General features: G+C 48.2%; 1 protein-coding gene across 3 annotated transcripts in view; it reads right to left on the bottom strand.

Moving 5' to 3' along the window:
- LOC137411091 (E3 ubiquitin/ISG15 ligase TRIM25-like) overlaps positions 1 to 24476 on the bottom strand; it is a 212658-nt gene that overhangs the window by 145879 nt on the left and 42303 nt on the right. Inside the window, exons 5-6 of one of the 3 annotated variants that reach the window (XM_078770638.1) lie at positions 15673 to 15732; positions 11209 to 11878 (exon numbers count right to left, since the gene is read on the bottom strand). The exons of 1 other annotated variant lie outside the window; for it this stretch is intronic. In XM_078770638.1, coding sequence (XP_078626764.1) covers positions 11352 to 11878; positions 15673 to 15732 — 587 coding nt within the window. In that variant the 3' untranslated portion in view covers positions 11209 to 11351. Of the gene's footprint in view, positions 1 to 11208; positions 11879 to 15672; positions 15733 to 24476 lie in introns of those variants that run through there. One more of the 3 variants, XM_078770637.1, reaches the window with a different exon arrangement.

Raw genomic sequence — 24476 nt, 5'->3', positions numbered from 1 at the left:
GGTATCTCTCCCAGGTTACTCCCTCCTCCGGTATGATAGACCTGAGCCTCGTCCTGGAGGTGGGGTTGCTATCTTTATAAAAAACCTCTATTCCTCACTCGCCCTGCACTGCCCTCTCTCCACCTCACCCCCAGGAATACCTTTGACTACGGCTTCCCGTTCGCTACCACCTTTTGTTCATATGTGTGTTGTACCGTCCACCAAACAGTGATGACTCCATCTACATCTCGCTGTCTGATAATATGGACCAACTTCTATCTACCCATCCCAACTCTCTCTTCCTCATATGTGGTGATTTCAATTGTCACCATGCCAGTTGGCTGGGCGTGGGTACCTCTCTCACCAGCCATGGCTCTTCAGCAAAGGACTTCTGCGACTCCCTGGGACTGACACAATCTGTCAATTTCCCAACCCGGATCTCAGTCAACGGAGCATCTTCTCTTCTGGGCTTGGTTATGACTAACTTCCCTGAAAATGTCTGCTGCTCTTCTTCTTCTCCAATCCGCTCATCTGATCATGTGCTTGTTAAAGTGGACATCTCTCTGACCATTCTCAGAGAGCCTCCTCAGCGTCGATGAGTCTGGCATTTCACTCCGGCCAACTGGCACGGTCTTCAAGCAGCCATCAATCATCTGGACTGGTCTCCCATCTCTACCGCCTCTGACATCAACTCATCCTGGGAATTCTTCCAAAGTAAATTGGTCTCTCTCATGCACAGATTTATCCCATCTCTTCTTCAGTTGTCATACCCTTCCTCCCTTCCATGGTACACGGCATCTTGTGGTGAGGCTGTTGCCCAGAAACAACTTGCTTTCGTCTCCTGGAAGGCAAATCCAATGGAAGGAAATCTCATTTCCTTTCACAAAGCCCGAAACAAGTGTGTGTCCACCCTTCGGGGAGCCAGGAAACAATACCTCTCCATTCTCAAGACCGAACTCTCTTATCTGTCTTCCTCTTCCAAATCCTAGTGGCGTCTGGTCAAATCTGTTTCTGGTGTTTGTTGCCCCTCCATCGCCTCCCTCACCTCAAATGGCTACATGGCTGACTCCGCACGTGAAAAAGCTGAATGCCTCAACTCTGTGTTTGCCTCTAAATCTTGTGTCCCAAACCCATCCCTCTCTGTACCCACCGTACCCAGTCATACCCAGCTGCTCCTGGACTCTGTGTCCTTTCCTCCTGACAAGGTGGAAAACTTTCTGTCAACCCTCGACTCTGATTCTGCAACTGGACCTGACGGCATCAGCCCACGGGTCCTAAAATCCTGTTCTTCCGCTCTTTCACTCCCTCTCTCTGTTCTCTTCACGCTCTCTTTTGCTCAAGGTCATCTGCCATCTGCTTGGAAATCAGCCAACATCACGGCTTTGCACAAAAAAGGTGCAAAAACAGATCCTAGCAACGACAGACCAATCAGCCTTCTCCCAATTATCAGCAAAGTCATGGAATCCATCATTGCTTCAGATATGAAATCTTTCCTCTTCTCCAATGGCTTGATCTCTGATCATCAATTTGGTTTCAGACCTGGTCACTCTACTCTGGACATGCTGCTTCTGCTTTCTCAACAATGGATGGAGGTCCTCAATGCCAAACAGGAAATTAGAGCTGTCGCCCTTGACATATCACATGCCTTCGATATGGTCTGGCACCCCGCTCTGCTCAACAAACCCTCCTCCTTTGGTATCCATGGAAATCTCCACGCATGGCTGGCGGACTTCCTCTCCAGTCGTAGTCAACGTGTGGCCCTGAATGGGTTTCTCTCATCTCTTCTGCCTGTTCAGGCTGGAGTTCCCCAAGGCAGTGTTCTGGACCCTGTGCTTTTCTGGTCTTCATCAATGATATCTCTGACTCTCTTGAAAATCCTCTCTATCTCTTTGCTGATGACTCTACTCTCTGTCGCTCCATTCCTCATCCCTCAGATCGGCAGTCTGCAGCCTCCTCACTTTCTGCAGACCTGGACAAAATCACAGACTGGGCAAACAAGTGGAACATGTCTTTCAATCCTGACAAATCTCACACTCTTACGATGTCTCTCTGAAAAGACCGACTGGACAACCCTCCCATCCACTTTCTGAATAATCCTCTCCAAGAAGTTCTGTCACTCAAGCTTTTGGGTCTCACTATCTGCCATGATCTTTCCTGGGAAAACCACATTTCAAATCTGGTCTCCAAAGCCAGTCGCTGACTGGGCATCCTCCGTCGTGCGAAGTCCTTCCTTGGCACACTTGAGCTCCTCACCACATGAAAGGCTTTCATCCACAGCTCAATGGAATACTGCTCTCCCCTCTGGGCTGGTGCTTCTGCCTCACACCTAGCTCGTCTTCACGCTGTTGAAACCAAAACGTTCAGAATCATTGGAATCTCCCGCGATGAAGCTAACTCCAAGGGCCTCTCACTCACTCACCGCAGGCAGGTTGGTGGTCTTTCCATCTTCTACCGACTCCTCTCTGGCCTTGCCCCCCAACTCTCTCTGGGCTCTGTCCCCCAAATATTCCTACAGGTCACACAAGATCTGCCTGCAACCCTCTTATGGTTAAACTGCCAAAATCAAGACTCTCTGCTCACCTTCACTCCTTCAATCCTCTTTTCTCCCGCCTCTGGAACAAACTCCCTCACTCTCATCAATCCCACTCCACCCTACAGGTCTTTAAAACAGCTGTTCACCACCATCTCTTAACTTCCCCCATCCAAAACCTGGATCTTTTCTACCCCCACTAATTCATCCCAGATACACTTTTTCGAAATTCCAACTTCTTTCCTGGAAGTACTTGCAGTGTCCATATGTTTTATACCTTTCCCACCTCCCCCCAAGCCCTCTCCCTCCCACAGTTCTCTCGATGTCCCTGTTCTCAAATGTTGTGCTTGTGTCCTTCCCCCTCTCTCCCCATCTTGTCTAACGCTCCCCTTATTTTGTGTTTTGTGTGTCGGTTTGTGTCGGTTTGACTTTTTGTGTGATTAATGTTAGCTCTTTCACGAGCCTCGATCTTGTATACAAAAAAAGAAATTCACGCGGTAAAGTCCAACAGTAGTCGCCCATCATGTTTGGATTGAATCGGCCTTGATATCGAGTGTCCATGATGGCAATTTCCTGGTGAAACCTTTCCCCACGTTCATCACTGACTTCGCCAAGATTTTGTGTAAAGATGTCCAGACGAGAATGGAAGAAATGTATCTTGTGACATTCGAGCACCGAGTGCCTGGTAACTCTTCAACATCTTGTCCACAAGCTCTTCATAATTTGGTGCTCGAAAATTTCCAAGGTAATTGTTAGCAAGGGCCACAAAGCTATCCCAAGCAAGGCTTTCCAGCTCAGATAGTCTCGTTACAAAGTCCTGATTAGTGAGTGCAAGAGGAATTTCGGCTGTGGCTGATATTCCTATGGTATGCTGGTTCTCAAAAACTGGATGTGCTCGTGAAAATTGTTTGTCATAATCGAATGTTAGAATCACCTTAATATATACTAGAACCATAAAACTTTGAAAATGCTGTTGATCAGTGTTATTGTTGTTGTTTTTGGAGGTGGTTGCATGGCGGGCCTTGAACATGTAAAAAAACGTAGGGGAAAAATCACTGGAGAAAAACCTCGCTCCAAACTTCTGGGGCGGGTAGAAAATGTCAGACATCACACAAATAATTCTCCATTGATCAACAAACGTTAACCAAAATTCAATAACGTTTGTTCAGCCTCCTTCTAAAGACTGCGTTCCCTGGTGGATGCCACAATATCCAACGTTACCTGCAGGGCCATCCCAATTTACCTAATCCAAATTCCCGTGGGCCCTGTCCTTCTGGTACAGTTTAATGACATGGATCGGTGGACCTTCCCCCACACACTCACCCATAAACCCCAATAATCAAAAGCATTCATTCCAACCTTGCAAATCCATGGTTTAAATGTTATTACACATGTGTGATCCTCAATTAGGCAGCGGGGAGGTACCAAACAACCAAGATGGTGGGGACGCTTCAGGCTGTGTTGCCCGCAGTCCAAAAACAAGTCAACCGACTCACCAATTTTTCACCCAGCCCTCTTCCCCCCTTTAACTATTCGGTCCTTGACAACCAAACAGCACCCTCGCTATACCTCCCACTGGGGAGGGTCTCCGCACCATCGAGGCTCTCTCAGCCTCTCCTGGGTCGCCAAGGGTCTCCCTGCCATTGGTCGCCCAACCAGACGCCCCCTCCATTGGGTCCCCATTTCCAGACACCACTGGCTGCCAGGGACAAATGACCTCAGAGGGGGCCGCAGTCGCTGATCCTCCAGAGCTTGATCCATTCCTGTTTACATACACACCTTCCCCACCAATAAAACCCAACATGTCATTCCATCCCCCGCTGCCATTCAATTCTCAAACACTGGTCGTGCAAAAATGGTGGTTGTGTTCATAACTGCCATGGCCTGCATACATCTTATAATCCACATTCACTCTCCAAACACAACTCAACCCTTGACACAAAACAAACATAAACACAACAAGACAATTCTGGTTTCCAAACCGATTTACCAACCATTGGGTCACTCTCACCTGCTCCCATCCGAATTACCCATGTCCCAATTTCTGAGAAAGAACTGAACACTTGGGACAGTAAACATCAAGGACAGTAAACCTTACCTTAAGTGCAGGTCGTCGCAGGTTGGTCGGGTCCAAGAGTATCATCCACCACTCCTAATTTCCCTTTTTCCCATTGGGTCAATCAATTTTCCCCAAATTTCTCCCTTTTGTCCGGCTGACCTGGCAAGCATGTGGATCCGTCTCCTCTGGTGCCCTCTACTACATTTGGCTACGACAGCTCCGCCCCTTACCGTGCAAGGGCTGTCGGATAAGTTGAACAGCCAAACCGCCAACATTGGCCCACAAGTGTCCACGGGGATGCGACCCACCATTAATAATTTGGCCCCCTGTGAGGGGGCAAGATCAACGTCTCCACTAGCCCATGCTGGCCAACGTGGTGAGCACCTGTTGCCAACTCCGAAATTACAACGGCTTCGGACCTGGGGGGCACGGTCACAGTATAGCACGTCCAGCCACGCCCCCTGCGCCTCCTAGAAATCCCCCATTCCAACCAATTGCAGCCTCTCAGTACCCAACCACATGTGACCTCGCCCAAGGTCTAGTTGACAGTCGTGTTCCACCAGGAAAATCAATCCCAGAAGACATTGGTCACACACCTCGGCCACCGAAGCCACCACATTGACGTCCAGACTGCCCAACTTTATGGCCACAACCGGACTGATGATGTAGCATTTAGTGTGAGGGAAGAATTGAATGAAGAAGAAGAACAATTTGTTGAGAAGGTACCTGGATGTCATGTCACATGTGGAAATTGTGAAAAGGTGAAATCATCATGTCCAACACATGTGACAAAAACGCAGCAACGAACTCTGGGATCATCAGGTGTAGATCCACCTTGGGTCATCCGCTACTAAATCCATAGACCATAGAAATCAGTGCTTCGTTTGTGTGAAGGAGCGAGATCGCACAGGTGAACATCAACTACTACCTGTGAGTACGAAGGATAATCGACAAAATGTGATATGGGAGCAAGAAAAGGTACTCGGTGATGATAATATGGTACACCGTATCCAGGTATATGGTGACAATTGTGCTGACGTGATTGATAATGACTTCCGGTACCACAAGTCCTGTTTGTGTACAAATTTGACATAGTCTCACCTGCAGATGAACACCCTGTGATCCAGTACATGATGATACTCTGCAGTAGTTCACCTCTTACAAAGATGGTAACTTATCTGAAGATCCGAACAGAATCATCTTTGTGAGTTTACTTCACCACAAATACAGGAGGTGGTTGTCCGTACCTGGTATAGTGAATACCACTTTATGCAGGTGCTGCATTCTCAAAAAGGAATGAAGAATACCACACAGACCGTGGATAAAAGGTCATGATAGAACCACAAAAAGGTGAATCTTCTATAATTTGTTCATCAGATATGTCAACAGGTTATCTTCTATCAAAGGTTACCTGCCTGAAGAAAAGTGCAGAGGAAAGTGGTGACTAATCCACACCACAGGTGCTCATCCTGAAAAGAAGGTTATCTTCCACCATTCTGCTAAATCATTCAGGAATGATGTGAAGGACACCTGTGAGAAACTGAGAAGAAGAAGAATCGAGAAGGTCATCCATCGCTGCTTATTCATCGCTGTGATTCTGCACCTGAATGTGTACCTGTGTCACTCTACAATCACGTGGCCTGGATGGTGACTGATGCAACTCCAGAGATGAATGAGTCAGACTTAAAAATGGAACCGAATGAGAGAAATCGGGAAAAGGTGCTCAATATGGATCAAGGTATTTGTGCACCTGTAGCAGGTATCCCCACTGGCATTTTACATCTTGAAACAAACCAGGAGTAAAGAAAAAGTTAAAATATTGAACCGTTTTAACAATATCGTCAGGTATCAACGAGCCAGAGATGTATCGCTTCCATGTCACGGACTAGGCAGGTGGACCAGGATCAAGGTGAGCTCTTGATTCCCACAAACCATAGAGTTGGAAAATTCACTCAAAGTTCCATTGATAACCTGGACTTCCATGAACACACACTGGAAGGTACAATAACGCGTGGCACTATCCACAACATCTACCAACATTCAGGTAACGATGATGAGGTGTTGAAAGCTGTTACATCAGGACCATGAACCAAAACACCTGGAGAGCTCCATGGGCAGGAATTCAGCACTTCCAGACTAAGGTGAGTGGTCTAATCTGGAGAGATCGACAGCAAAGTCGTTCCTTGTTCGGCCGGAAACTTGTACAAGAACCAAGAGATACCAATGTGTCTTGTGTCCATCAAAATGGTCCTCGTACTAAAAAGGTGTGTGGAAGCTGAAAGAGCTGGCAGGTGGAAACAGCATCTTGAGGTATAAACGTGCTGCCACACCTGATATCTACTGGACACAGTAAACACGTGGCAGGTATCCCACAATACCTGATGGTGATGAAGAAGCATCCACCACCAGATATAGGTGCAGAATTCCAACAGGTACATTTCACTGTGAGTGAAACTAGCGGTAAGTTCAATGGTGTTTGGACTGACGAGGCTTCATAATAGAACCAGGTATGGTGTTTTTTCATGGAATCTTCTTCTTCTTTTGAATGCGGCACAAGGTGTCGGGGTCGCGTCATTGACTGAGTGCAGGGACCTGTGCAGGTTACGGTGGAATTGTTCTGTAATTTGTTCAGGATGCCGGCGATAGCTCACCTGCTCTTCACGAAGGATACCTTGGGATCTTTAACGTACACCAACTAATGTCGGGAGACGGGATTCCCGTTTAACGTTCATCCGAGGGACGGAACGCGCATTGATGGATTATCCCACCTGTGAAACACCGGGATGAGCCCCTACCGCACATTGATGGATCATCCTACATGTGAAACCCCAGGATGAGCCCCTACCGCACATTGATGGATCATCCTACCTGTGAAACACCGGGATGAGCCCCCTACCGCGCATTGATGGATCATCCTACCTGTGAAACACCGGGATGAGCCCCCTACTGTGCATTTATGGATCATCCTACCTGTGAAACACCGTGATGAGCCCCCTACTGCGCATTGATGGATCATCCTACCTGTGAAACACCGTGATGAGCCCCCTACCACGCATTGATGGATCATCCTACCTGTGAAACACCGGGATGAGCCCCCTACCGTGCATTTATGGATCATCCTACCTGTGAAACGCCGTGATGAGCCCCCTACTGCGCATTGATGGATCATCCTACCTGTGAAACACCGGGATGAGCCCCCTAACGCATTTATGGATCATCCTACCTGTGAAACACCGGGATGAGCCCCCTACCGTGCATTTATGGATCATCCTACCTGTGAAACACCGTGATGAGCCCCGTACTGCGCATTGATGGATCATCCTACCTGTGAAACACCATGATGAGCCCCCTACCGTGCATTTATGGATCATCCTACCTGTGAAACACCATGATGAACCCCTACCACGCATTTATGGATCATCCTACCTGTGAAACACCGTGATGAGCCCCCTACTGCACATTGATGGATCATCCGACCCGTGACACACCGTGATGAGCCCCCTACCGCACATTGATGGATCATCCTACCTGTGAAACACCATGATGAGCCCCTATCGCGCATTGATGGATCATCCTACCTGTGAAACACCGGGACGAGCCCCCTACTGCGCATTGATGGATCATCATACCTGTGAAACACCACGATGAGCCCCTATCGCACATTGATGGATCATCCTACCTGTGAAACACCGGGATGAGCCCCATACCATGGCTCACAAACTCCCTCACTCTCTTCAATCCCAATACACCCTCCAGGTCTTTAAAACAGCTGTTCACCACCATCTCTTATCCTCCCCCATCCAAAACCTTGATCTTTTCTACCCCCGCTAATTTCGGTCCCCTTGTGTTTTATACCTCTCCCCCCCCTCCCCTCCCCATCCCACGCCTCCTGCCCCCAAGCCCTCTCCCTCCCACACTTCTCCCTGCTCTCAAATGTTGTGGTTGTATACTTTCCCTTCTCTCCCCATCTTGTCTTCCGCTCCCTCTTTTTGTATATTTTGTTTGTCTGGTTGATTTGTTTGTGAAATAAATGTTAGCTCTTTCACGAGCCTCGATTCAGTATACAAAAAAAAAACAAAAAAAACGCGCATTGATGGATCATCCTACCTGTGAAACACCGTGATGAGCCCCCTACCGCGCATTGATGGATCATCCTACCTGTGAAACACCGGGATGAGCCCCCTACCGTGCATTTATGGATCATCCTACCTGTGAAACACCGTGATGAGCCCCCTACTGCGCATTGATGGATCATCCTACCTGTGAAACACCGTGATGAGCCCCCTACCATGCATTGATGGATCATCCTACCTGTGAAACACCAGGATGAGCCCCCTACCGCGCATTTATGGATCATCCTACCTGTGAAACACCGGGATGAGCCCCCTACCGCGCATTTATGGATCATCCTACCTGTGAAACACCGTGATGAGCCCCCTACTGCGCATTGATGGATCATCCTACCTGTGAAACACCGGGATGAGCCCCCTACCGTGCATTTATGGATCATCCTACCTGTGAAACACCGGGATGAGCCCCCTACCGTGCATTTATGGATCATCCTACCTGTGAAACACCGTGATGAGCCCCCTACCGCACATTTATGGATCATCCTACCTGTGAAACACCGTGATGAGCCCCTACCGCGCATTTATGGATCATCCTACCTGTGAAACACCGTGATGAGCCCCCTACTGCACATTGATGGTTCATCCTACCTGTGACACACCGTGTTGAGCCCCCTACCACACATTGATGGATCATCCTACCTGTGAAACACCATGATGAGCCCCTATCGCGCATTGATGGATCATCCTACCTGTGAAACACTGGGACGAGCCCCCTACTGCACATTGATGGATCATCCTACCTGTGAAACACCATGATGAGCCCCCTATCGCACATTGATGGATCATCCTACCTGTGAAACACCGGGATGAGCCCCATACCATGGCTCACAAACTCCCTCACTCTCTTCAATCCCACTCCACCCTCCAGGTCTTTAAAACATCTGTTCACCACCATCTCTTATCCTCCCCCATCCAAAACCTTGATCTTTTCTGCCCCCGCTAATTTCGGTCCCCTTGTGTTTTATACCTCTTGCCCCCCCCCCTCCCCATCCCACGCCTCCTGCCCCCAAGCCCTCTCCCTCCCACACTTCTCCCTGCTCTCAAATGTTGTGGTTGTGTGCTTCCCCTTCTCTCCCCATCTTGTCTTCTGCTCCCTCTTTTTGTATATTTTGTTTGTCTGGTTGATTTGTTTGTGAAATAAATGTTAGCTCTTTCACGAGCCTCGATTCAGTATACAAAAAAAAAAACGCGCATTGGTGGATCATCCTACCTGTGAAACGCCGTGATGAGCCCCCTACTGCGCATTGATGGATCATCCTACCTGTGAAACACAGGGATCAGCCCCCTACCATGCATTTATGGATCATCCTACCTGTGAAACACCGTGATGAGCCCCCTACTGCGCATTGATGGATCATCCTACCTGTGAAACACCGTGACGAGTCCCCTACCGTGCATTGATGGATCATCCTACCTGTGAAACACCGGGATGAGCCCCCTACCACGCATTTATGGATCATCCTACCTGTGAAACACCGGGATGAGCCCCCTACCGCGCATTTATGGATCATCCTACCTGTGAAACACCGTGATGAGCCCCTGACCGTGCATTGATGGATCATCCTCCCTGTGAAACACCCTTGTTTTCAATTCCACTGCACATTGTTCCTTAGTGTGACGTCACAAAGCACATTTCATACATGTTTTATCGCAGGTTTTTCACTCACGATACAAACGTCATACCTGGGAAGATTCGTCATGTAGGTTGTAATATCAACATTCAATGGCGTCGACGTGTAAAATAAAAAAGAGAAGTGAATTGGTGAATGTTTAACATGAAGGTGTTTACCTGTTCTTTGTTTAAATATCCAGGTATAGCTAGATCGAAGTCCCCACTACCAAGAGTTGTCGGGTCGACTTTCCCCCAATTGGAGAATTCGAGAGTGAACCCCAACCTGCCCCTCCCGGAGTGCAATGTCGCCCTGAGCACCTGTATGATCACGGTTTACCTCCTGCCAAGTGAATATGAATTGTTAATCACAGTACATGATGTGACGCCTTCTCTGGAATTTGCATTCACGTGATGACGCTAAATTAACTTAGTGACGTCAATACACTGGTGATGAAATGATGATTTTATCTCTATGTTTTGATTGGATGGAAGAGATTTCCACAAAGATTAAGATTAAAACCTCCGTGAGAAACAATGAGAATCTGACGTTTCAGGTGTTACTGAACCCTTCATCGGAGCAAAAGAGAGAGTAACACCCAAAAGGTCACCTGGCCATGTTTCGAAAGGTGTGATTCGCGATACCTGATGAACGTTCTGTTAATTCCATCCAGGGTTCCACATTCTACCTGTGATCCAATCCAAACCCACTGTCACCTTCACGATTAACGCCGGTGCTCCATTCCAGGTAAACACAAAGGGTTTCATCTACCTGGACGGACTTTATTCACTCAAACATCCCTTTCAATGACGCTTTGAAGAAGAAGAATCTATTGCATTTGAGGAGAGTGAAGAGTTCGGGTTAAAGTTCATTTCACATCAAATAAGATAAACAATGAACTTATTAAATTATATAAACTTTATTATAATATAAACATTAATCAGTAATCACATCGTCATGAACAGGTGAATCACATCGTCATGAACAGGTAAATGATTTGATTGATTTGACCCAAAATAACCGGATCAGTTCGTGATGAAAGTTTATTTCACTAAATGTACAAAATGAACAGAATTACCATCATACCGAATCCCAATAGCGGGTTTAACGGGGCCCATGAAGTTCCCCCTGAACACGTGCAGGACCCGCGAGTCCCCAAAACACGTCAACTCTCCCGCCTCGCAATCCAAGAAGAACCCAAACCGTTCATGATCCCCCGGGACGGACAGGGAGGTACGTTGTTTGTTGTGATGTGCGGATAATTTGTCATAATGTTTCCATAAACGCCAAGACTCGGGATTCTCTCCCAACCAGCTCTCTGCCCCTTTTCTCCCCATGGAGTTTAAACAGATCCCGATTCCCCACGAACGACTCGACCCCACATCGACCTCCCAGTAATGACGACCCGAGGAGAAACAATCACGGGAAACAACTTGTGCACGAACATCAAACCGATCAGGATGTTCCGGGTACTGATTCTCGGTCCTGGTTAGAGTCGCCGTCCTGAGATCCCCGGAGATCTTGATCCGTCGATGTGCAGAGTTTGGGTCCAGCCTCGGGCTCCGTCCATCTGCGGACACGACACGGGGTCGCGGACGTCGTTAGACAAACGGACAGAAACACAAACCATTTATCTCTTTGTAACAAAAAAACTTTTATTACAACAACTGTTTTATTTATTCACTTCACGATTCAACAACTTTATTGATTTCGCAATGAACAACTTACATTATTTATTTATTTATTTCACCGAGAAAAACTTCGAGGGGGAGTGGATCGGGAGGGGAGAAGACGAGGGAGGAGATCTGTGAGTGAGGCGAAAGGATGAGGAGGAGACAGAGGTTGAGGAGGAGACAGAGGTTGAGGGGCGGCAGAGGTTGAGGGGAGAGGGGTCAGAGGTTGAAGAGGGGGAGGGGAGGGAAAATGAAAATCCTGCAGGTGTGACACTGTTTAACAGGTCGACACACAATGATGAGTCACTCTGCACCTGTGAAACACCGAGATGACAGTTTATAACTCGGTCGGGATTCAAACCCAGGTTAGACACCTCAGAGCGAGTGTGGATACCTCTCAAACATCGTGCTTGTCCTGTTACTTTCATCCTCCATTTGTTTTCCCATTCCGGAGATGTCTCCATGAAGCGAGCCACCGTATCACCATGGAAACCAAGTGGTTTTGGCACTCCACGTTGATCGTTTTACACGTGTATTTATCTCACCTGGAACGAAGTTCAGGTGAGCTTATGCGATGACGCGTCGTCCGTCCATCCGTCTGTAAACATTTGAACCTTCTTCTCCGAAACCGCTGATGGGATTGCGACCAAATTTGGCACAAATGATATTTGTTGTGTTGTGACTAAAGTTTGTTCACGACAATAAAAAAACGGGGTCTCAGGGGGTCTGCGTGGAGCCATATTTCCCCCCAAAATAGGTATTTGCTTTTTCCCCTGAAACGACAAACACTATTTCGATGAAACTCCCCCACAACCTTCGCCACACGTGATGTACAAATGTTTGTTCAAGGCATTACAAAAGGAGGTATGTGGGAGTGGACCCCAAAATAGGTATGTTTTTGTTTGTTTGAAGTCTATTGATTATGTCAGTATGATTCTCCCTGCTGCCCTGTCTTCTGGCAACCATTGTAATTGGTTTAAAATACCTTTAGTCAGTGCAGTATACTGGTTATTCTACCAGGTGAGCACCAGGTGTGTTGCCCATATTTTTACTCTTTAAATGAAGGAACTAAATAAAATAGACTCAATCTGAGGAGGGAGCAGGGGTGTTCCACCCATTACCAAGCTGCTTGGAGAGCGCTTACCAAGCTGCTTGGAGAGTGCTTACCAAGCTGCTCGGAGAGCGCTCGCCAAGCAGCTCAAGCACTCAAGCAAGCTTTATTACACGATCTGTTCTGATGCAGGGCATACTTGAATTGAGTGGACAAAATGGGGGAATTAAACCCCAAGCTGTGCGACCTGAACGCAGGCTGACCAAAGATAAGCCTGTTAGTGTAAATTATCTTTAAAACACACAGTTTTCATTCATGTAATCCATTGGAGGTGGAGAAGTATGTATGCAAAGTATGGGGGTGGTACGTTTCATGGTTTTGGAGTTATGGAGGAGATGAACACACACGAACACACACACACACACACACACACACACACACACACACACACACACACACACACACACACACACACACACACACACACACACACCTTTTTATTATTATAAATATATGATTCCACAATGTTTGTTGATGTAAGATGTTGATGTGAGACATTGGGAAATATCTTACAAATTCCTTCAGGATTGTAAATTCTATCTGGGATGAACGAGCAATTTATACCGGATTATGTTACAGAACGAAACAGGATTTGTCAAGAAAGATGTTGTTCTGATTACATCGTTGGTGAGAAGGGGAGGACGAGAGAAAGAGGGGAATGGGGTAGTGGGGAAGAGAGAGAGGGGATGGGGAAGTCGGGAAGAGAGAGGGGATGGGGTAGTGGGGGAGAGAGAGAGGTGATGGGGTAGTGGGGAAGAGAGAGAGGGGGATAGGGTAGTGGGGAAGAGAGAGAGGGGATGGGGTAGTGGGGGAGAGAGAGAGGGGAATGGGGTAGTGGGGGAGAGAGAGGGGGATAGGGTAGTGGGGAAGAGAGAGAGGGGATGGGGTAGTGGGGGAGAGAGAGAGGGGATGGGGTAGTGGGGGAGAGAGAGAGGGGATGGGGTAGTGGGGGAGAGAGAGGGGGATAGGGTAGTGGGGAAGAGAGAGAGGACGATATGGTAGTGGGGAAGAGAGAGAGGGGATGGGGTAGTGGGGGAGAGAGAGAGGGGAATGGGGTAGTGGGGGAGAGAGAGGGGGATAGGGTAGTGGGGAAGAGAGAGAGGGGATGGGGTAGTGGGGGAGAGAGAGAGGGGATGGGGTAGTGGGGGAGAGAGAGGGGGATAGGGTAGTTGGGAAGAGAGAGAGGGGAATGGGGTAGTGGGGAAGAGAGAGAGGTGATGGGGTAGTGGGGAAGAGAGAGAGGGGGATAGGGTAGTGGGGAAGAGAGAGAGGGGATGGGGTAGTGGGGGAGAGAGAGAGGGGAATGGGGTAGTGGGGGAGAGAGAGGGGGATAGGGTAGTGGGGAAGAGAGAGAGGGGATGGGGTAGTGGGGGAGAGAGAGAGGGGATGGGGTAGTGGGGGAGAGAGAGAGGGGATGGGGTAGTGGGGGAGAGAGAGGGGGATAGGGTAGTGGGGAAGAGAGAGAGGACGATATGGTAGTGGGGAAGAGAGAGAGGGGATGGGGTAGTGGGGGAGAGAGAGAGGGGAATGGGGTAGTGGGGGAGAGAGAGGGGGATAGGGTAGTGGGGAAGAGAGAGAGGGGATGGGGTAGTGGGGGAGAGAGAGAGGGGATGGGGTAGTGGGGGAGAGAGAGGGGGATAGGGTAGTTGGGAAGAGAGAGAGGGGAATGGGGTAGTGGGGAAGAGAGAGAGGGGAGGATGGGGAAGTGGGGAAGAGAGAGAGGGGATGGGGTAGTGGGGGAGAGAGAGGGGGATAGGGTAGTGGGGAAGAGAGAGAGAGGGGATGGGGTAGTGGGGAAGAGAGAGAGGGGGATAGGGTAGCGGGGAAGAGAGAGAGGGGATGGGGTAGTGGGGAAGAGAGAGAGGGGAATGGGGTAGTGGGGGAGAGAGAGGGGGATAGTGTAGTGGGGAAGAGAGAGAGGGGATGGGGTAGTGGGGGAGAGAGAGAGGGGATGGGGTAGTGGGGGAGAGAGAGGGGGATAGGGTAGTGGGGAAGAGAGAGAGGGGAATGGGGTAGTGGGGAAGAGAGAGAGAGAGAGGATGGGTAGTGGGGAAGAGAGAGGGGGATAGGGTAGTGGGGAAGAGAGAGAGGGGATGGGGTAGTGGGGAAGAGAGAGAGAGGGGGATAGGGTAGTGGGGAAGGGAGAGAGAGGTGGATGGGGCAGTGGGGGAGAGAGATAGGGGGATGGGGTCATGGCGAAGATAGAGGGGAGGAGAGAGGGGGATGGGGTAGTGGGGGAGATGGAGGGAGAGAGAGAGAGAGGGAAGGGGATGGGGTATGAGAGAGGAGGGAGGAGAGGGTGGGGATTAAGAAAGGCCTTTAATCAGCAAACACAAGTTTGGACTATCCCCTCCTCCTGGTTGGACATCGTTCAATTAAACAAACTTTGGGTCTTCTGACACTTGACAAGAGGGAAAGTCGAGTTGGAGAATAACTAAGTGGAATAGAGTGAAGGAAAATATAAATAGGGAAATAAAACAGAAGAAAAAGGAAAGAATGAAAAGGAGAAAATATGTAATTTTAAATAATCTGTATATGGAAGGAAGAAGAAGAACCCCCTCCCCATTTCCCTTCACTTACAAAGTCTTCTCAAGTTGTTCTGATCCAGATCAACCTTCTCCGGATGCTCCACCGGTCCTTCTGTGGAAATGATTAAAGATTAACAAAAATTACAAGATGTGAAATTCTATTGTTTTTTTGTTTATGAAGATTTATTTGATCTTTTAACGAAAAATCTAAACACAACAAACATGGGGGAAGAGAAATGGAACCTCCATTTTGTATGAAAATAAAACATAATTTTAATTGATGAATGAAGGAAATTTCACAACATTGTTCTTACATTTCCCTCTGATGTAGTAAATTCGAGTGAACGCCAATTCGTTTTCTCCACAAGATAGAATGAATCTTTCGTTCTTCACTGGAATTAAACATCACAGGATTCCAGGAAGAAGTGAATGATTCAAGAAACATGTGAATGATTCAAGAAAAATGCGAATTATTCAAGGTACATGTGAATGATTCAATGTGTATGTAATTGATTCAAGGTACATGTGAATTATTCAAGGTACATGTGAATTATTGAAGGTACATGTGAATGATTCAAGGAAAATGTAATTGATTCAAGGTACATGTGAATGATTCAAAGTACATATGAATGATTCAAGGTACATGTGAATGATTCAATATGCATGTGAATGATTTTAGGAACATGTGAATGATTTATGTTGCTGTGAGATCGTTCTTTGGTGAATTAAATCTGTTGATCGCTCCGTGATAGGTCAGTGCACCTGTGAAAAAATTATAGATTTAAAAATTCCCTTTACCAACTCAGTATTTTTTAGCTCACCTGGAATTTAGTACGGTGAGCTTATGCGATCGAGCATTGTCCATAGGTAAGTGAGTGAGTGAGTGAGGGAGTGAGGGAGTGAGGAAGTGAGGGAGGGATTGGGTCTGTAAACACTTCAGTCATCATCGCTTGAACCAAACACATGATTTTGATGAAACTTGGACATGAGCTTCATATCTGATGCCTGATGAAGGTGAATTAATCACATCAAAATCTGCGCTCAATAAGGGGAGCTACGGGGGTTTTTGACCCCCAAAATAGGTATTTGCTCTCTTCTCCGAAACTACACACACAATATTGAAAAACTTGATCACAACCTTCATCTCCCATGATGCACCAAAGTTTGTTCACAGCATTAAAAAATATCAGAGTCTGAGAGGGTCTGTGGGGGGTTGAGCGACTGTTGCTCCTGATCCAGGTGAGCTTCAGGACCCACGGTCCTATTTTTCTTTAAGTTTGCCTGGATTCACCCAATGGTTGATCGATCCAAAATGGAAATGACTGAATTATTTTGTCTAGCCTTTCATAATGTTCATTCATCAGTTGTTTTTATCATAAGAATAAATAAATTATTTGAAGATGGAAGTGAAACTTCATGGTTATGACTAACTTCCCTGAAAATGTCTGCTGCTCTTCTTCTGCTCCAATCAGCTCTTCTGATCATGTGCTTGTTAAAGTGGACATCTCTCTGACCATTCTCAGAGAGCCTCCTCAGCGTCGACGAGTCTGGCATTTCACTTAGGCCAACTGGCAAGGTCTTCAAGCAGCCATCAATCATCTGGACTGGTCTCCCATCTCTACCGCCTCTGACATCAACTCATCCTGGGAATTCTTCCAAAGTAAATTGCTCTCTCTCATGCACAGATTTATCCCATCTCGTCTTCAGTTGTCATACCCTTCCTCCCGTCCATGGTACACGGAATCTTGTGGTGAGGCTATTGCCCAGAAACAACTTGCTTTCGTCTCCTGGAAAGCAAATCCAACGGAAGGAAATCTCATTTCCTTTCACAAAGCCCAAAACAAGTGTGTGTCCACCCTCAGGAGAGCCAGGAAACAATATCTCTCCGTTCTCAGGACCGAACTCTCTTATCTGTCTCCCTCTTCCAAATCCTGGTGGCGTCTGGTCAAATCTGTTTCTGGTGTTTGTTCCCCCTCCATCCCCTGCCTCACCTCAAATGGCCACACGGCTGACTCCGCACATGAAAAAGCTGAATGCCTCAACTCTGTGTTTGCCTCTAAATCTTCTGTCCCAAACCCATCCCTCTCTGTACCCACCATACCCAGTCATTCCCAGCTGCTCCTGGACTCCGTGTCCTTTCCTCCTGACAAGGTGGAAAAGTTTCTGTCAACCCTCGACTCGGATTCTGCAACTGGACCTGACGGCATCAGCCCACGGGTCCTAAAAGCCTGTTCTTCCGCTCTTTCACTCCCTCTCTCTGTTCTCTTCACGCTCTCTTTTGCTCAAGGTCATCTTCCATCTGCTTGGAAATCTGCCAACATCACCGCTTTGCACAAAAAAGGTGCAAAAACAGATCCCAGCAACTACAGACCAATCAGCCTTCTCCCAATTATCAGCAAAGCCATGGAATCCATCATTGCTTCAGATATGAAATCTTTCCTCTTCTCCAATGACTTGATCTCTGATCATCAATTTGGTTTCAGACCTGGACACTCTACTCTGGACATGCTGCTTCTGCTTTCTCAACAATGGATGGAGGTCCTCAATGCCAAACAGGAAATTAGAGCAGTCTCCCTTGACATATCACATGCCTTCGATACGGTCTGGCACCCCGCTCTGCTCACCAAACTCTCCTCTTTTGGTATCCATGGAAATCTACACGCATGGCTGGCGGACTTCCTCTCTAGTCATAGTCAACGTGTGGCCCTGAATGGGTTTCTCTCATCTCCTCTTCCTGTTCAGGCTGGAGTTCCACAAGGCAGTGTTCTGGGCCCTGTGCTTTTTCTGGTCTTCATCAATGATCTCTCTGACTCTCTTGAAAATCCTCTGTATCTCTTTGCTGATGACTCTACTCTCTGTCGCTCCATTCTTCATCCCTCAGATCAGCAGTCTGCAGCCTCCTCACTCTCTGCAGACCTGGACAAAATCACAGACTGGGCAAACAAGTGGAACATGTCTTTCAATCCTGACAAATCTCACACTCTTACGATGTCTCTCTGAAAAGACCGACTGGACAACCCTCCCATCCACTTTCTTAATAATCCTCTCCAAGAAGTTCTGTCACTCAAGCTTTTGGGTCTCACTATCTGCCATGATCTTTCCTGGGAAAACCACATTTCAAATCTGGCCTCCAAAGCCAGTCGCCGACTGGGCATCCTCCGTCGTGCGAAGTCCTTCCTTGGCACACCTGAGCTCCTCACCACATACAAGGCTTTCATCCACAGCTCAATGGAATACTGCTCTCCCCTCTTGGCTGGTGCTCCTGCCTCACACCTAGCTCGTCTTTACGTTGTTGAAACCAAAGCATTCAGAATCATTGGAATCTCCCGCGATGAAGCTAACTCCAAGGGCCTCTCACTCACTCACCGCAGGCAGGTTGGTGGTCTTTCCGTCTTCTACCGACTCCTCTCTGGCCTTCCCCCCCCCAGCTCTCTCTGGGCTCTGTCCCGCAAATATTCCTACAGGTCGCACAAGATCTGCCTGCAACCCTCTTATGGTCAAACTGCCAAAATCAAGACTCTCTGCTCACCTTCATTCCTCTTTTCTCCCGCCTCTGGAACAAACTCCTTCACTCTCTTCAATCCCACTCCACCCTCCAGGTCTTTAAAACAGCTGCTCACCACCATCTCTTATCTTCCCTCATCCAAAACCTTGATCTTTTCTACCCCCGCTAATTTCACCCCAATTCCACTTTTTTGAAATACCAACTTCTGTCCTGGAAGTCCTTGGTGTCCTTGTGTTTTATACTTCTCCCTCCCCCCCCCCCCCCTTCCCACGCCTCCTCCCCCCAAGCCCTCTCCCTTCCACACATCTCCCTGCTCTCAAATGTTGTGTTTGTGTGCCTCCCCTTCTCTCCCCATCTTGTCTTCCGCTCCCTCTTTTTATATATTTTGTTTGTCTGGTTGATTTGTTTGTGAAGTAAATGTTAGCTCTTTCACGAGCCTCGATTCAGTATACAAAAAAAAAAAAAAAAAAAAAAAAAACATTCACCTGACATGTTTCCATGTGACGCATCACTGTGTAATCAGTGTGTGTGTTTTATGTACAACACCTGGAAATATTAACCTTAAGTTTCTGCTTCGTTTGTGATGTTCCGTGAACACTTCACTGTACAGAATTCATTTTAACAACTTTTACACAAAGATTCTCCACTTTTACAAACCTTTACAATTACAGTTCATGAGAAGAATAAAACGGTGAATGAATGATCAGTAACATCGATTTGGATGTTAAGTTTTGCACAAACACCAAGTTCATGTCCTGGTTCCTCACAATCTCAACGAATGACGTCGTTCACCTGTAAAATGTTTGTTTTCGCCACAAAATAAGATTTCTCTCCCTCACTGGCCGATCCTCCGACAATCCCGGATCACAACTTTGTGGATTTCATGTTATGAATTTTACAATTTATGAAAAATGATTTAAATTCTGTTTGTCTTGTATTTCTGGTCCATAATGCTTCTTTATCATAACGAAATTAACTAGAATTGTACCTGGTAGAGCACATACATCCACCAGGCTAAACAGTTTATGTTTTGTATCCACTGAAAGACCGGATCTGGATCCAGACCTGAACCAAAGTCGAATCAGCTTGTTATTGTCACACCCAACCAACTCATTCACCAAGTTTTGTCATAACTCATTCACAACTTTTTGAAATATCGTGTTACGCAGTATATCGTTTTTGGCTCCAACTCTCAATGATGTGGAATCAGTTAAAAATTCTCTGTTCCAGATCTAGATTCGGATCTTCACCAAATCGTATGAATTCGTCCTTGTCACACATCCAAAATTCAGTCCGAATCCATCCACAACTTTTTGAGATATCCTGCTCACAGACAAACAGACAAACAAACAAGACAGAGACATAACCTCCATCCACCTTCAGAGGCAGAGGGAATACGTGGAATGGAAGAAAGTTATTTCCTGGAAATTTATATTTCCGGAGTAGAACATAGTGTAACGAATTTGAGAAGTGTAACGGTTTTGAGAAGTGTAACAATTTTGGAGAAAGTGTAATGAATGTGAAAATTATGGTTTGTTGTGTGTAACACCCTCGTAATGTAAATAATGGTCGCAGCCGTCCTCCTAGTTAATTCCATGAAACTTACACACAGGCCACGATATATCTTTTTAAATAGTTTATTTCCTTATTCTATGTAGGCTAAATATGTGTTTCCCACTAGATTGACTCTGCATTGCATCAAACGAAATAAAGCGTAGGCCCCTCCGATGATCCATGGCAGCTCAAGTGCCAGGGATTCCCCCACTTGAGCTTTGACAGCAACCGTTTATTGCAGTACTGAACTGCTGTGCAACGTGACGGCGCCTTACCTGCAGCTGCTGACCGGTTTTCACCATTTGCGGCCATTACGAACAAGGGGAGTGGCTAGAGAAGACGGGTCGCCCCCCTCGTCATAGGGGGGAGGAGTAAGTCGGCCCCGCTCATCCAACCCAGAACAAGGGGTTTGGCTAAGAGAGGGCGGAGCGGGAACCCCCGGGAAAGTGCACGAAGTTTCGGTGAGGAAACCAATATAAGCCGCCGCGGGACGCACTCCACTCTCTTGCTCTGACCCCGCTCTCTTGCTCTGACCCCGCTCTCTTGCTCTGACCCCATCCTCTTGCTTGCTGTTGCTCGTTGTTGCTGGGGAGAAGGAAGACGCCTGAACGAGCAGGTGTGTGCGAGCCATCGTGCGACCAGCTGTGCTGCACCTAAGGGGGCAGCTGAGGGGCCGCAGGCCACGAAAAGGACGCGCCAGGCAGCAATCCACGCTGGACCCCCTATTGCCTCCCAAAACAACCATCCATCCTCAAGCCATACCTGCCTGCAATATCCCCCGTGTAAGTGTGAACGTCGTCTGTCCTAATCGTTGTCCTGGGGTTAAGTAAATTGACTAGTATAAGCTAACGATTCACTGTGTGACTGCTTCTTCCATCCATTGCTTGTAAATAACTTTGATCGCTCCTTCTTTTTGCTTGTGTGTATAATAAATCCTGTTATTCCTCCGTACTCTGTCTTCTTCTCTCTGCCTTCTCTTTCGGTCGCTTTAGAGGTTTCCAAATTGAATATCTGTGGTGCGATCTGGTCAACGCTGGGGGAGTCGGGCCAATCGGGGATCCTGTAACGGTCGCGGTTGACCATCCGCTTGGCCCATAATAACATCTTAACCGAATCCGTAACAATATTTTAGTTCCTCATTCACGTCATCACCGATTTTTCCAATCACAACACTTTGATTTCCTGAATCCATGCTGGAATTCCAACCTATAGGAAAGGATAACATTAAAACGACATTTTAGGTGGGACAAACAGCAAATGCAAATCAAAATGGCCTCCAAATCAAGCTACAGACGGTGTATCCTCCATCGCTCAAATTCATTACTTGACAACCTTGAAAGTTCATAGAACATGATACTCCATGCAGTGTTCAAGTATTTACTTCAAATTTAATAATACTAGGGCATGCCCGTACTATATATATATCTAAAATTATATCCCCCCCCCCCTCTATTTACATGAAATGGTTTGGTCCATTCGCAAAGCCAAAGCGAACGGCTTGCGAGTACGGTGACAATCCCCCCCCCCCTCTATTTACATGAAATGGTTTGGTCCATCCGCAACGACCACAGAACCCCCCCCCCCCCCTCTATTTACATGAAATGGTTTGGTCCATTCGCAAAGCCAAAGCGAACGGCGAACGGCTAAATCGCCATAGCTCGCTAACTACTTGTCCGATTAATATGAAACCTTGAAAAGGCACATCCTCAGGTCCCCAGCAATATACCTGGCAAGTTTCAAGTATATCAGACCCGTGGTTGTCGAGAAACAGGGGTTACAGACACACATACACACATACATACACACATACACACACACATACACACACACACACACACATCACACAGAGATTACTGGAATTATAGATAGATAAACAATTTAAAGATCATTTTTAAAATCTGGAAGTTTAACGCACCTACACTGTACTGGCACGACCACACTGTACTAACACGACAACACTGTACTCAACACGACTACACTGTACTAACATGACTACACTGTATTAAGACGGCGACACTGTACTAACACGACGACACTGCACTAACACGATGACACTGTACTAACTCGACGACACTGTACCAACGATGGCACTGTACTAACACAACGACACTGTACTAACACGACGACACTACTAACAATGGCACTGTACTAACACGGCGACACTGTACCAACGACGACACTGTACGAACGACGACACTGTACTAACATGGCGACACTGTACTAACACGGCAACACTGTACTAACGACGACACTGTACCAACGACAACACTGTACTAACGACGACTACACTGCATCACCACGACCACACTGTACTAACATGACTACACTGTACTAGCACGATGACTGTACTAGCACGACTCCACTGTACTAAGACGACTACACTGTACTAAGACGACAATGAGTCACAGTTGAGGAGATGGAGGCCTTATTGATCACCATAGAACACGGCGTCAATCGGCATCTTACAGAAGCATATGATGGCCTGTTCTTCACCCTGTCACGTGGCACTTCCTCTCATCATCATCATCATAGATATTGATATTGATATTTGTGGGGCCGATGACCCCATTGTGGTGCTGTGCACACACGACTCGATTGCCAGAGAGGTAGGCCACAACGCATGGATACAAACAAGAGTCTTTATTTCAAGCTCGCATATCAGCACTGGGCGGGCTCGAGCTTAGAGCCCGCATATATGTCCTGAGGCCACGCCTTGCTCCCGGGCGTGGTCGGTCGGCCGAAAGGCGGGGCATGTATTCCAGTTCCATGCTTGGCCGCTCGCGCCACCCACTGGTGCGCAGAATTATTGATAGTTGTGCCTGCCACACACGCCCCCCCCAGAATTCCCGCGCACCTGAAGGGTGAGCTTGCGGGGAAGCCGGATGACCCAGCCGAAACACCCTCTGGCGATGCGTGCAGGGCTGGGGGGTAGCGGGACGGCGGGGCTGGGGGGTGCCGGGGGTCTGACCGCCGGGGGGCGGCCTCGACGCGGAGGCAGAGCTGCTTGCGGGGGGTGGTTAAGATCGAGGTGGGCCAGCTTGAGGCGGTCCACGGAGATACACTCCGGAGCACCACCGATGTCCACAGTGAAATGTTTGTCCCCGGTCTCCAGCACATGGAAAGGCCCGTCGTACGGGGACCGCAGCGGTGCCCGGTGGGCGTCGTGCCGGACGAAAACGTACTCCGCCATGTGAAGCTCCGGGGCGACGTTGGAGTGCGGGCAACCGTGGTGTGCTGTGGGCACTGGGGCGAACCTCCTGGCGGCCTCCTGCAGGGTGGAGCGCTGTTGCGCCGCGCACCAAGGAGCCGTGGAGTCGGGGATAAACTTGCCTGGCACCCGCAGCGGCTGTCCGAAGACCAGCTCCGCCGAGGACGCGCAGGTTGTCCTTGGGCGCCGTCCTGAGGCCCAGCAGGACCCAGGGGAGCCTGTCGGCCCAGCTGCCGTCGTGGAGGCTGGCCCGGAGTGCGGCCTTCATGGAGCGATGAAAGCGCTCGTACAGGCCATTGGCCTGGGGGTGGTAGGCCGTGGTGCGGTGCAGTTTGATGCCGAGCCCTTGCGCCACCGCTCCCAAGATCTCTGAGGTGAACTGGGGGCCGCGGTCGGACGAGATGTCCGAGGGGGCACCAAACCGGGCAACCCATGTGGCGATGAAGGCTTGCGCGATGTCAGCCGCAGCCGTCGCCGCCAGTGGCACGGCCTCCGGCCACCGGGTGTTGCGGTCCACCATGGTAAGGAGGTGTGTGAACCCCCGCAATGGGGGCAGAGGTCCCACCAAGTCGACGTGGACCTGGTCGAA

The sequence above is a fragment of the Myxine glutinosa genome, chromosome 1 (assembly GCF_964187855.1).
Source record: "Myxine glutinosa chromosome 1, kmMyxGlut1.1, whole genome shotgun sequence".
Lineage (NCBI taxonomy): Eukaryota > Metazoa > Chordata > Myxini > Myxiniformes > Myxinidae > Myxine > Myxine glutinosa.
Note: the sequence above shows the minus strand (reverse complement) of the source record. Positions and strands in the feature narration are given on the sequence as shown.